The sequence below is a fragment of the Myotis daubentonii genome, chromosome 3 (assembly GCF_963259705.1).
Source record: "Myotis daubentonii chromosome 3, mMyoDau2.1, whole genome shotgun sequence".
Taxonomy (NCBI): Eukaryota; Metazoa; Chordata; class Mammalia; order Chiroptera; family Vespertilionidae; genus Myotis; species Myotis daubentonii.
The window spans coordinates 30,504,356-30,517,885 of NC_081842.1; the positions used below are offsets into that span (position 1 = coordinate 30,504,356).

Consider the following 13,530-nt stretch of genomic DNA (forward strand, 5'->3'; position numbering starts at 1 on the left):
TTTTATAATCTGTAGTGATTAAGATCCCCCAAATCCTTTACTCTATTAATTTTTAAACTTACAAAAGAAAGTAAGAGTGCCACTACATCCTCCTTTTGGAATAAAAATAAAAAAGCCTCCCTTCACTCACCTCCCCTCTCCACTCCCTCAATTTTCCATTTCTATTTTTGTTAAAGTGTCTGTAGCCGTTCTGAACCAGGTCAGTTTTTCAGGAAAGCACTTATTATTAGTTAGCTAATATTTGGAAGTTTTCCTTTAGACACAAAATGAAAATGCAATCCCTCTCCCACCCAGCTCTTATGGTTGAGGAAAACAAGTGGTAATTTATGGGGTATTCTCTAGCATGTTAAAGTAGAGATTACATTATGCATTTTGTATTTTTTTGTATATATACTGCTTGAAAGAAAAATACCAAGTTTCTCCAGATAACTTTTAAGCGAAAATTTTTAACTTAGCAGCCAGAAATTTCTTCACTCATTCTTCCATGTGTGAAGGGCCCTTCTCCTCCCACTTCTGAATGCAGACTCAGTGGCTCAAGTGCTCTCCATCAAAAATCACCCCATTCCACGCCAAGTGTTTGGGCTTCTACGGCTGTCTCTAGGTGATGCCAGAAGTCTCGTTAGCTCAGTGGGGAAAAGAAATCTGTTAAACTAGTTACTTTGGCATAGTATCAATAAACCAACTCAAGGACTGATTTAATTTTCCCCTTTAAGAAACTATTCTGGCATCATGAGGTTCCTTAACTTTCCCCACTTATAATATTAATTTAAAAGTGTGTGAAACCCCACGTTGATAGTAGTTGTAATATTTTAGCCTCTGTTTTTGAAAAGAAAAAAATATATATATACATACACACACACACACAGGATGGGGCAAAAGTAGGTTTATAGTTGTTCGTATGGAAAATAATACAATAATTAATAAATAATTATACAAGAATAAACCCTGTTTCACGAACTCACAACTGTAAACTTACTTTTGCCCCCCATATGTGTGTGTGTGTATATATATATATATATATATATATATATAGAGAGAGAGAGAGAGAGAGAGAGAGAGAGAGAGTCTTGGCCTTCTCCATAATAGTCAACTTCCTGGGCTCACTGAAGTTGACAGCCATGGTACAATGAGCACAACTGTGTTGTATGCTAAGCAGAACAACCTGGGAAATACTGAGAGAGAAAACGTATCTTCCCATAAAACACTTTAGAAAAACACTTTAGAAAACTTTCCACCAGAACAGTTTCTACACAAATTGTAAGGAAGAGAGATTTTGTCATTGACATGCTTCCAACTTTCTGCCTGTATGAAAAGGGGCTTTTCCAAATTTAATAAACATCATCCACTCTAATATAAATAAAATTGGCCAATAAGGATAATAATTATCTGTTACTTTGTATCTTTCCTTTGTTAATGTCTTGGCCAAAAGGTTGAGTGCTCTTAAATAAAAAATTTTAAAAAATCATTCCATTCTCCTCAAATTAATTAGTAGGTGGTTAAAAGCGTAAGCTTCAGAAATACTTAAAATGAATAAACACATAGCACAATCATAAGCAATAAACTAGTGAGAATTTGTATGTAAACAGGGTCACGAGAGCCTTTGGGGTCAAGCATGAGATATAAACCTGACGTGAGAGCTCCAGGCCTGGGTTTTAATTCTGGATCTATCAACACCTGACTTTATAGAAAGCAATTAGCATCCGTGGATCTGAATCTGTTCACTTGTTAAACAGAGGAGCTGGGTAAATAATTAATTAAGATCTCTAGCTATGCACATATTTTGGTTTGTGTTTTTAAAAATACACAGACAATAATAGCCCCATATTTGAGATGGAATAACACCACTGAATTAAGGTATAAAGAAGGAGTAAAATAAGCATCTATAATAATAAAAGTGTAATATGTAAATCGACCGAATGACCGAACAGCAGAACGACCGTCCAGATGACCTTCCAGATGACCATGTTATGACACCCACTGGCACCAGGCCAGCCAAGGTGGGTGCAATGCAATTGGTTGGGGGCCTGGCCATTGCCCCACGATTACCCTGCAGAGGGAGGCCCAGGCCACTAGCCAGCAGGGTGATTGATCAATCGGGGGGCTCCACAATTGCTCCAAAAAGGGAAGGCCGGGCCACTGACCAGCAGATGGCAGTGGGTGGATGAGGCCTCCCTCTGTGGGGGCGATCCATCGTGGAGTCCCGATCAGGTGGGCAGGGCCTACCTCTTTGGGACGATCCATGGCAGAGCCCTGCGATGGATTGCCCCAAAGAGGGAGGCCCAGGCTTCCCAGCAGCAGCTCTGCGGCGGGTGGGCGGTGCCTCCCTCTGCGGGGGGGGGGGGGGGGGGGGCCATTGCAGAGCCCTTGCCAGGTGGGCAGGGCCTACCTCTTTGGAATGATCGATCACAGGGCTCCCAGACTGTGAAAGGGTACAGGCTGGGCTGAGGGACTCCCCACTCCCTCGAGTGCATGAATTCCATGCACCAGGCCTCTAGTAATATCATAGTTGCTTATGAGACCCTTGGCCATAACAAAATTTAAGTGTGGACATCTTTTGCTTAAGTACAATTTCTGGAAATCTAAAATTTTTTTTCCAAAAAGGAAAGTATTTAACAATTTACATTTATATACATCTCTGAGACCTATTATATCAAGTGTATTCTATCACATATAAAATGTAAATATTACTTATGATTAGTCATTTATAAAACATGTAGGAAAGCAAAGAATCTCAGAAAACACTTCATTAATTTCTGCTTAAGTCCCTCTAGTTTTCTCCTTAAATTTCCATTATCTTCAAATAAGCATTGGTCTGCCCATTTCTTTTATTCTTTGCATGTAAAAAGACTTTGAAACCTAATAAATAATTTATTTTTAATGGAAAAAGTGAGCATTCAGACAAAAATAATTGTACACATATGCAATGCATAAGAATTTCAAAGCAGAATGAAATTACACTATCACTAAAGATAAACAACATTCATTCTTTGAAGAAATATTTATGAGTACCTAATACTATGTGCAAAGCATTGCATAGTAAATAATGTAGGTTATATTTTAAAACTGGAAGGGAGAATACTGATTACTTTCATTCTTTAGTAAACAATAATATTAAAATTAGATATGTGCTCATATGTCTTGTGGCTGATCTTGACATTTAACAGAATAAACTAAGAGGTACTTTAGAAATTGTTGGTGGAATTGCCCCTCTTCCTATAATATGTTTTATTTTACTTGTTCGACCCCTAGTTCCACATTTTTTTTTCCTTCCAGGTTTAAGGTTCATTCTTTCAACCCCCTAGTGAGACCTGTGGACATTAACTCAACTCTACTGGGAAAGCGAAGTAATATCCCAGTTGTTAACTCCCAGCTGAGACTTAGGTTTGAAAAAAGAGGCTGTAACACTGTAATTATTTTTAATTAAATAGCACTAATTATTGAGAAAAGAGAGAACTAAAATAATTTTTAAATGACCAACATTTCTTAAACACATATCTGTAATAGATATTGCTAGAACTTTTAAACTGAGATATAAGAAGTTTTGATTAAATAAATTAGGACGCTTCTAATTTTCACCCTAGCCATTAATTAATTCTTCTTTGACTCAAAATTAAACAGACATACATTCAGCTATGTCTCAAAGTAGTTTCCTTTAAAATTGTGGAAATGCGCCCACTTTAATTACTACAATATTTATCAAGATATTTAGTAAAAATCATTGTCAAACCTGTAAGGCTGCTCTCCTGTGTGGGTTCTCAAGTGCCGTGTTAGGTTCGCAGACCTTGGAAAAATCTTGCCACAGTATCTGTTATGAAAAGATGTTTATAAGAGAAAGTCAGTACAATTGACTTTGTTTCACTCAAGCCGCGTAGAAGCCAGATGCTTATTCCCGATTTAATTAATCCTGCATGGAACTCACATGTCTTTGGTATTTAAAATTTGCAATAAAGCCATTCTAAAGATATAAATAACTCTACAAACGAAGGCTGCCGTTACGAGATCTGGTTGAATTTGGTGATGCATAAACAAGCAGTTTATGAAAATAGACTTTCGTTTTGATGACCCCCATACGCCTCTTTTATTAACTTTGTATCTTTATATTCATGAAACTGAGCCAGACAAGGGGATAAAAAAATGACAAGAGTCTGTGATTCTGGGTTGATGTAAACAGATTTCAAATGTTTCAACTCATTTTCCATGTTAGCCACAGTGACAACTCTCGATACATTGAGTGGTATCAGAGCAGACAAGATTCTAAGACCTCATCCATCAAGGTATGTCCCTGGAAAATCTTTTCTGGAAACAGAGTGACATATTTTCCAAAGAGCAGATAAATTGATTTGCCTGAGTCAGATGCCACAAATTTCTGAAGACAATGTAGAAATTATAAGCGTAATTTATTTTTTTAAAAAAGAAACAAAAAACAAGCTTGATGAGTAACAAGAAACTTATTAACTAGCTTTCTTCACTTATCGACCTTATTCGTCCTTCATTAATGGCCTTATTTTTCAATGCCACGACAATTAATAAATGTATGCTTGAGGACAGTAGTAGTATACTTCGGGATGAAAATAATTAACTGTGAAAGAAAATTCATAAATATCAAAGTGAAACAAGTAGATAGTATTTGGACTGCTTCCAACCTCATTTATCACAACCAAATGGCCTGTGTTAAAATTCTCATTTAATAATAATTTTTTAAAAACCACTACTTTTATATCTCACTAAATAAAGGGTACTTTGAAGTGCTCGAGATCTATCATGGTCGCGATTAATCATCCAATCAAGAATAATTTCCAAAACAAACAGCAGGGCCTTTGAAATCAGAGGGGAGATTTTTGGAAAGGCAGTCATAATGAACTTGGCAGTTACCTGCAGGTATAGCGCTCCTTGCCTTTCCTCAGGAGGTTCTCCGGCAGGGCGTTGGGAGGCGCTCTGAAGTTGAACATGGACGGAACTGACTGTAGAAGTTCACTGGCCTCAGGTTTCAGGGCGCTGAAGCTCTCCAGCTTCTCCGCCATGTTTTCAATAGCTGACATCTGAAAAGCAAAAGCACGAAACCATGAAGGACCCATCTGACGCCTTTTCTTCTGTAATAATCCCTAGCAAACCACGAGCATCATTAATTAAAAGGAAGCATCAAATCTGCTGAATGAAAAGGTCTGTAGAGAGAGAGGTCATAGTGTCCCAATATTAAACAAACAGTAAGAGAATTTATTGATTTTGGAAATAATAAAGGTTATAAAGCCCATAAAATGCTGGGTATCCCTTTTCATAGGACCTTGGTGAGAGCATTTTATAATAATCTGATGTACAATTGAGCAATGAAATATATGAGAGATAATAAAGCTGAATTAGATTTTTATTAAATTAAGTGAGAGCATTGGTATCATGTTATGGATACCGACAGTAAACTGGAAATTATAGGGAAAGGTCCTGTAGGCCTTTCTAGTTAATAAAAACCATAGGAAGCATGGAGTCCCATGAAAAGAACTCACAGCATGAAAAACATCAAGTGTTTCAAAGTTACAGCTTAAGCCAAATGTGTCTAACTCAGAAAGAAAAATTAAATGGGTAAGAGGTGTTTTGCCTAAGACGATGTTTATTAATATCTGGAATACTACATTTTAAATGGGATCATATACAAAGAATTTTGATGACATATTCATTTGTTTTGGACAAAGACTGAGTGGGAAGGACAGTTCATAATATTATAGCTTCATATTACATAACTTGGCATGGGTATTATAAGGGGAGTAATTAGTATAATCACATTCTTAGAGAAGTATTCTTGGAAGAAATCTACACTGCCTAATTCTTCCCCTCAAACAATCTAACTTATGTTGCTTATAATCTTCAAGTTTTTGTCCACCTGCATATGTATTTGAAACAGTCACAATCAGAGGGTGGCACTGACTTTTAAAGTGACTTGATCCTTAACGTCCACAGTTAGTGGGACTATCCCCTTTCTTTCAACACTCTCAAAATGTTGAGTTTCCTCAGTGCTTAGATTTTATTTGGAAGCTGCTTACTACTGAATTTTTAAGCAGAAAAAGCAAACTCTCAGGCCGTCTTGTTAAATCAACTCTCCCATTATTTATTTGGTTCTCAGGGCACTATGCCACTGGAGAGCTCAGAGAGCTGTTAAAAAGGTGTTTGCACTCTATATGCACTCTGTATGTTTCTCAAAGAACTGGGGTGGTAGACCAGAAGGCTCCAAGCAAGGATTAAAAATGGTAACAACTGCACAGTCAAGCAACTGTTCAACCCAAGAGGATGATTCTTTTGCTGATGAGATGGCAGGACAGAGCTGGAGGCCTAATTTATAAGCTCAGGTTAAAAATAAACAGCAAGACTTCCTACTCAAAAGGAAAATTAAAAAAATAATTCATTCCGTGGACATGCACCTGGACAGAACACCATTGACTGCTTAAAATAGAGCAAAATCTTCACAGAATGTCCTGAACATGATTCTCTTCTTACAAAGGGAATATTTTATGCTCACTTCTTCAAATGACTATTCATGTTGTAGTTAGCTCTGTTTCTTTTCTCTTTATCCTGGAGCCTGCCCTCTCATTTCATGCTGGGACTCCTACAAATTGCAACGTACAGGGTTCCACTGCCAATTTGCCAAATGTCTTTCATCAAACACGGTGCAAAAAAATCTCAGAGGAAAGTCAAGATACATTTACTTGTCAGACGACAAATGTGAACGTATTGGGAGGCAGTAGGGGCTGTAAGCTCAGGGGTTTGATTCATAATCACTCAGCTGCTAAAACATTCTCCACAGATGCAAGCGGACAGCACATTTGTCACTATGAAGGATTTTGACATGTACTGATCACAGGGCAGAGATACGGAATGATGCTGCTGCTCAGAGAGGTTGGTGGAAACTCTGTCCCTGAAGAATTTGGCCATTATCCCCCTCTAGCCAGAGCATTAGCATTTTCATATTACTTAGGATTTTATTTATTAAAAATCAATCCAGAAATATTTTATGATACTAATTTATTTGCATTTATTCCTTCTAATTGTTCCTTGTAGAAAATCATTTGGATATTCCACCCTCCATGGAATAAATTGTCTGAGTGAAAAATGACCTCTAGCCTTCAAGCTGATTAGCAGTAACAAGCCAGGGTAAGGGTCATGATCGCATATATTTATTGGGCAGAATAGAAAGTGCATGGGTGATGATTATAAATGTTTTATTTATGTACATTTAATATGTGAGTAAAGTTTCATTATCTAGTGGTTTTAAATCATTTGAGTGTCCGCCCTGCTGACATACTCAGATTCCTGTGGCAATACATCTTATAGAAACACTTTTCCTTTTATATGGAAAATAGCTTACTCATGACTATTAGTATTCTCGGCTTTCATCTATAGCTCATATAAACTACAAGTCCTTTAAGTTATTTAAGAGCAATTGGCTGTTGGGAAATGTGTCTTGCTTTAGTAGCTGCTAATAGTTCCTTTTGAAGAAAGATCACTGTGATTATTTTACCTCAAACTGTTTTGATTTGGGAAAACCATCAAGAAACAAGAAAATATATTATGGGCTTGATGACTAATAATGGCATTCTTAAAGATAATAGGGGTTACCCAAGTGCCTCTGCATAAGCCACCCCCACCTTGGGCTTCTGGTGTCAAAAGGAAGGAGGATTAAATTGGAGTGGGGAAATGGGAGAGAAGATGGGAAGTGAGCTGAGGGTAGCTATTAACACTACACATAAACACACCACCACTTTCTGTCTGGCTAGCTACAATTGAGCAACATAAAAGCCATCACTGAATCCTTCCTTTCATCTTCATAAGATTTGTTCTCATAGCACTTGACCTCAGTTAAAAAGGATATATTTCCCCATTAGAACCAATAGAAGTAACTTAAACATTTGCCAGTTGGGTAGTTTAGCAGTTCTGTGACCAACCTCAGCCCTAGTGTCAGTATTTCAAATTAAGATGTTGGATTTAGATGAGCTTTATTTAGCGTATGTGTCAACACCCCCACTTTCTTTGGCTATAAGGTCTGACTTATAGGATGTTCCTCTTGAAATAACACCCATTTTACAGAAGTGGTAAGTTTTTACATTCATTTTTATAAGGTCTGACTTGATATTTTTAAAAGATGAATTGGCCACAGACAATGGGGCAGTGAAGGCCTGGGGCAAAGGGTGGAGGTGGGCTAGAGAAGTTAATGGGGGGGAAAGGGGGACATACGTAATACTTTCAAGAATAAAGAATTATTTTAAAAACAAAAAAAAATGTTAAAGTTAAAAAAAAAAACGATGAATTGAGATAAATGGAACAGTATTTACTTTTCAATTATGAAAAATCCAATGAAGAGGGCAACGTGTACTACTATGAATAAGCAATTTGCGGAGAGTGGGAAAACTAAAGGAGGAAAAGATAGATCATATATTTTAGAAATGTATTGCTCTATGCCCTATTAATGTCATAGGCTAATCTCTGATCTGTAAACGACAGTGATTTTTTTATGGAACAGAGATTTTTATTTATATGTATAATAGCTGTTGATGGTATCTGCAGCCAGATGTCAGGAAAAGGAAGTCATTTCACCCCCTTCCAGTCCCCAAGAGGCTATTAACTTTATACTGACGCAAACTAATATTTAGATACAACTCCCTCATTTTTAGAAAAAAAAAGTTGCTATATTCAAGTAAAGTCAGTATTTTTCAAAACATTTCAGCAGGCAAGATATCATCAACTGGGTCCTAAGTACTTAGCTTAACATTGTTATCTGGCAGCCAATAATTGATGACATAAAGAAGTTTCTCATTAAAACTATTAAAGTGACAATCTGATTAAAAGAAATGATATGTCCAATGGCACCATAAATTATGTGACCTAATGTTTCACAAATTAGAGTACACATGCCTTTATCATAAAATAACTAACTTTTCATAAATAACTTCTGATGGGAAAGTTTGTAGATTTGGTAGTTTTCTATATTTGTTCACTTGATAATCTTGAGAAGTCTCAAAATTATGGCCATTTGGGGGGGAAGTAAATATTCATATTTTATCATTATGTCACTCATATATCACATTCAGCAATCATGATTATTTAGAGTTTTTTCCCACTAAAAGGTAAAAGCATGTATATTTAACATTTCCCACTAATATCCATGTTTTATAATACACATATTAAATCACAGCTCTGAAGAAAACCTATGAACCAATGAAATGAGAGTGTTTTCAAAGAACCACAATGGCAGTTACTATACTGTTGTATTATCAGCAAATGGAATCTAACTTAAAATCTGAAATGGGCTTCAGTAGTTGGTAGAACCATGGCCATTTATGTAGGGGACAGCACCTTATGCTTGAAGCAGCTACCAATATAGCCACTGGAAAGTAATACTCCACCATAGAAAGTGAGGACCTCGAAGCACCTTGAGACTCAAGACCTACCCATGCCAGGAAAGGCAGATGAGGAATACTGGAAATATAGGCCAGGGTAATCAAAGAAAAACCTATACAACTTTGCCTAATGTCTCTCTTTCTTTCTCTCTCTCCCTCTCCTCATACTTTTGAAATAAATGAACGTAATCCTTAAAAGTCTATCAGGATGAGAAAAAATCATAATTCATCACATATTCCATAAAAGAAAGAAAAAGGAGGAATTTCTGGTAAAGGAAAACCAACATCAGATAGAGGAAATAAGTAAGTGTTAAAGTGCTCCAACTTCAAATAATTTATATATAATTTTATGTGGTGTCTAAAGAAAAATTGAACTGCATTCCAAAATTTTACCCATACCTCAAAAATCAGAATATTTTGAGTGAACAAAGAAAATGAAACAGCAAAAGCACATACACGCAGAGGGAATTTTGTAATCGGTGTCATTTACATACATTTCAATTGACCCAAGGCTTCTTTGAGAGTGAAAACTAAATAAATACTATATTTTTCTTGAATAAAAATAAAGTTGTCCCTTTATTGTTTATTAACTGACAACTGACTGGAAATGTAACTAAAAGCTAAGGAAGTGAGACCCAATGCTAAAAGATCCATTCAGTTGCTGGATATAGTTTTTAAGCATTTATTCTTCTTTTTCCATATAGTTAAAACCAAGTTCTGCCCTGGGATATATGGATGTATTTCCAAGTCAGCTTGTGCCTACACATAAGTTCATGTTTTATGCTTTTGAAGCCTTTATCAAAAGCATTTTTAACATGCAGATATGGGCTCCCCCAAATAATGGTTGTTTCCACTTAGTGACCCATCTCAAAGCCTCTTCTAATAATATGCTCCCAGGTGCTCAAAAAGAGTTCTACATCAAGGTATAATTATGTGGACTGAGTCAGATTTATAGGATAAACTTCCTAGAGCATTCTAAATGTCCAATTATAATGGAAAATATTTCACAGCTTCACAAGTTGAAAAACTATCTACTGAAGCCATATCATTGAATAGAAAGGGGCTCAGAATTCTTTATGCCTGTAAAGCAATTTAGAGTATAAGTTGTCCTTTTAATGCTACATTATTTTAGTCAAAAATATAAGCAGGAAACTTACCCAAGTTCTCTGATCAGGCAGTTGGAACTGGGAGCAAAATTGAAACAAAAACAAAAAATTACTTCTGTATCGGTATCTTTACCAAAATCTATCCTTTGAGAAATTAACATTTATACTAACTTAGTAATTTTGCTTATCGGGTAACTATACCTTAAGTAAAAGCTGTGGACATGAAAAATAAATATTTTATAACACTGCTGAGTTTCCGCTATTTATGTAAATTAAATTTTAGAATCATTTATAAACTAGAATGTTCTTTTCCCAAGAAAGCTAAATGCTGTCTACTACCAACTCTTAAATAGCAAAACAGATACTTATCTTTTTTTACTCATTGTAGAACAAGATTCCTAAATTTTACTTAAATAGCTAAAAATAGCAATTTCCTGAAGAAAAAATATAGTCTCCTGTATTTTTACAATGTTAATAACAAAGAAAACAAAATATTTACTCAAATGTAAATCACTGACTAACAAAAAGTTATGTACTTGGAAGTACACTGATTGACTTTTATTAGCATGGGACTCAGACCATCAGTAGTCAGAACACCTTAATTTAAAGAACTACAACAGTCTAGTTATTTATGACAAGAATCACTGAAGAAAACATGATGGACTTAGAAGCTCTTCCAGAAAACACAAATGTTATACCCTTAAAAATATCATTTTGAAGCTAGAAGAGTTCATTACCACCAAACCAATATTATATGAAATGCTGAAGGGTATTCTTTAAGAAGAGGAAGAAGAAGAAAAAAGTAAAGCTAAAAAATATGAACAACAAAATGGCAACAAATACCTATCAACAATTGAATCTAAAAATCAAACGAATAAAAAATCTGATAAACAGAATAAACTGGTGAATAGAATAGAATCTGGGGCATGGAGATGAACAGATTGACAATTCTCAGAGGGAAAGGGGCTGGGCGGGGGGGTCGGGAAGAGATTAGACAAAGATCTCATATGCATGTATGTATTACCTATGGACACAGACAATAGTGTGGTGAGGGCCTGGGACAGGGTGGGAACCAGGTGGAGGGAAACTATAGGAGGAAAAAAGAGGGATGTCTGTAATAATTTCAACAATAAAGATTAATTTTTTAAAAAAGTTCTGCATAAGAAAAAAATATATATATCATTTTGCCTGGTTTAACTGGGTATGTCTTGCTATGATAAGTTTTAGAATATTTAATAAGGAAGGCACAGTTTTTAAGGATGAAATGTTTATTACAAAAGTAATATAAAAATAAGAAACACTTGTTGAAAGCAAAGTAGAAGATGAAGGACAGAAGACTTAAGTGATTTCACATTAATTTATAATTGATAACTTAGAAAAAAAACTATTTTTTTTCTCAGTTTTTTTGGATGCAGTAACAGAATAGTGGGACACTTTATACAAAAGAAAATAAAAATGAATAAAATTCAGAAGTAGAAGTAAATCAGAATCTCTCCTGTAAGTGCACACAAAGCCAAACATCTGAAAGCAAAATGCATACTTTGCTACTAATATTAAAAATATAGGAAAATCAAACCAAGGAATAATAGCCAGTTGTACAATAATGTTATTGTCCAATGGCAATTCAAATGAGCTCCCAATCTGAGTAAAGTACTCAACACAGAAATCAATGAAAAGGACATTCCAAAAGTCACACAGGATTATCACTCCCTTTATCTCACCTACTTGTAGCTGTATCTATCTCCTTTTCAAAAATAACCTCAAATAAGACTTCACAAATAATTTCCAACTACTTAGGAAGAATCTCTACAGTATTTATTTCTCTATTATATTAAACTAACTTATTTATACGAAAAAAATATTCCACCCTGCATGGCTCAGTGGTTGAGGATCGACCTATGAACTAGGAGATCACAGTTCAATTCCCGGTCATGGCACATGCCTAAGTTGTGGGCTCAGTCCACAGTGTAGGGCATGCAGGAGGCAGCCAATCAATGATTCTCTCTCATCATTGATGTTCCTATCTCTTTCTCTCCCTCTACCTTCCTCTGTGAAATCAACAAAAATATATTTTAAAAAAATAGAAGGCTAAATAGTCCTCTAATGGCCCAATAGAGCAAACATACTTCTTTAAGCATTGAACCAAGAAGTTAGTTAAATGATAACCAGTATTTGTTTTTTAATTTTAATGTACCTATATCTTCTAGGTATTTTGACAACAATTTTAAACATGTGTATTATAGCCCTTACTGGTTTGGCTCAGTGGGCAGAGAGCATCGGCCTGCAAACTGAAGGGTCCCAGGTTTGATTCCGGTCAAGGGCATGTACCTTGGTTGCGGGCACATCCCCAGTTGGGGGTGTGCAGGAGGCAGCTGATCGGTGTTTCTCTCTCATAGATGTTTCTAACTCTCTATACCTCTACCTTCTTCTCTGTAAAAAATCAATAAATATATATTTTTAAAAAATGTGTGTTATTATTCCAAATGCAGTAAGATGGCCTAATAATCTTTCAATAAAATTCAATAAATATTTATGATGGCATTCACCTTGCACTGATTAAAAACTGTGTGAAGGGACATGTTAAGTAAAATACAAAAACATACAAAAATTGTAATTTTCAGGTTTTCCCATAAAATACCACTACCAAGCATTTATATATCTACTAGTGGCCCAGTGTATGGATTTGTGCACATTGAAAGGAAATTAATTAGAATTCCTGGGGGGGAAGGGGCGCTGTGGCTTGAAGGGTATCTGCAGAGTGAGCAGGGTCCCTCCAGCAGGTGGGGTTCCTTGGCCTGGCCTGTGGGGATTGGGCCAAAACTGGCTCTCTGACATCCCCCGAGGGGCCCCAGAGTGCGAGAAGACATTCTGCGAAGCTGCTGTCATACAGGGTGTGGAACGCAAAAACAACTGTGCAATAAACTCGATTTGGGGCCGACAGTGCTCCAGCAACAACATAACCCACAGCCAAAGGTGGAATCGCATGGCCCTGCAAGGAATCGGGCTTCCTCCTCTCTAGTTTTGGGATGCATCACCTGAGAACT

General features: G+C 36.2%; 1 protein-coding gene across 13 annotated transcripts in view; it reads right to left on the reverse strand.

Moving 5' to 3' along the window:
- Positions 1 to 13,530, reverse strand: part of MECOM (MDS1 and EVI1 complex locus) — a 576,406-nt gene that overhangs the window by 13,377 nt on the left and 549,499 nt on the right. For 10 of the 13 annotated variants that reach the window (XM_059686973.1, XM_059686974.1, XM_059686969.1 and 7 more), the window contains 3 exons: positions 10,538 to 10,564; positions 4,873 to 5,039; positions 3,728 to 3,805 (listed from right to left, as the gene is read on the reverse strand). In XM_059686973.1, the coding sequence (XP_059542956.1) occupies positions 3,728 to 3,805; positions 4,873 to 5,039; positions 10,538 to 10,564 (272 nt within the window). The remainder of the gene's footprint in view (positions 1 to 3,727; positions 3,806 to 4,872; positions 5,040 to 10,537; positions 10,565 to 13,530) is intronic. The other 3 variants (XM_059686972.1, XM_059686971.1, XM_059686981.1) reach the window with 1 other exon arrangement.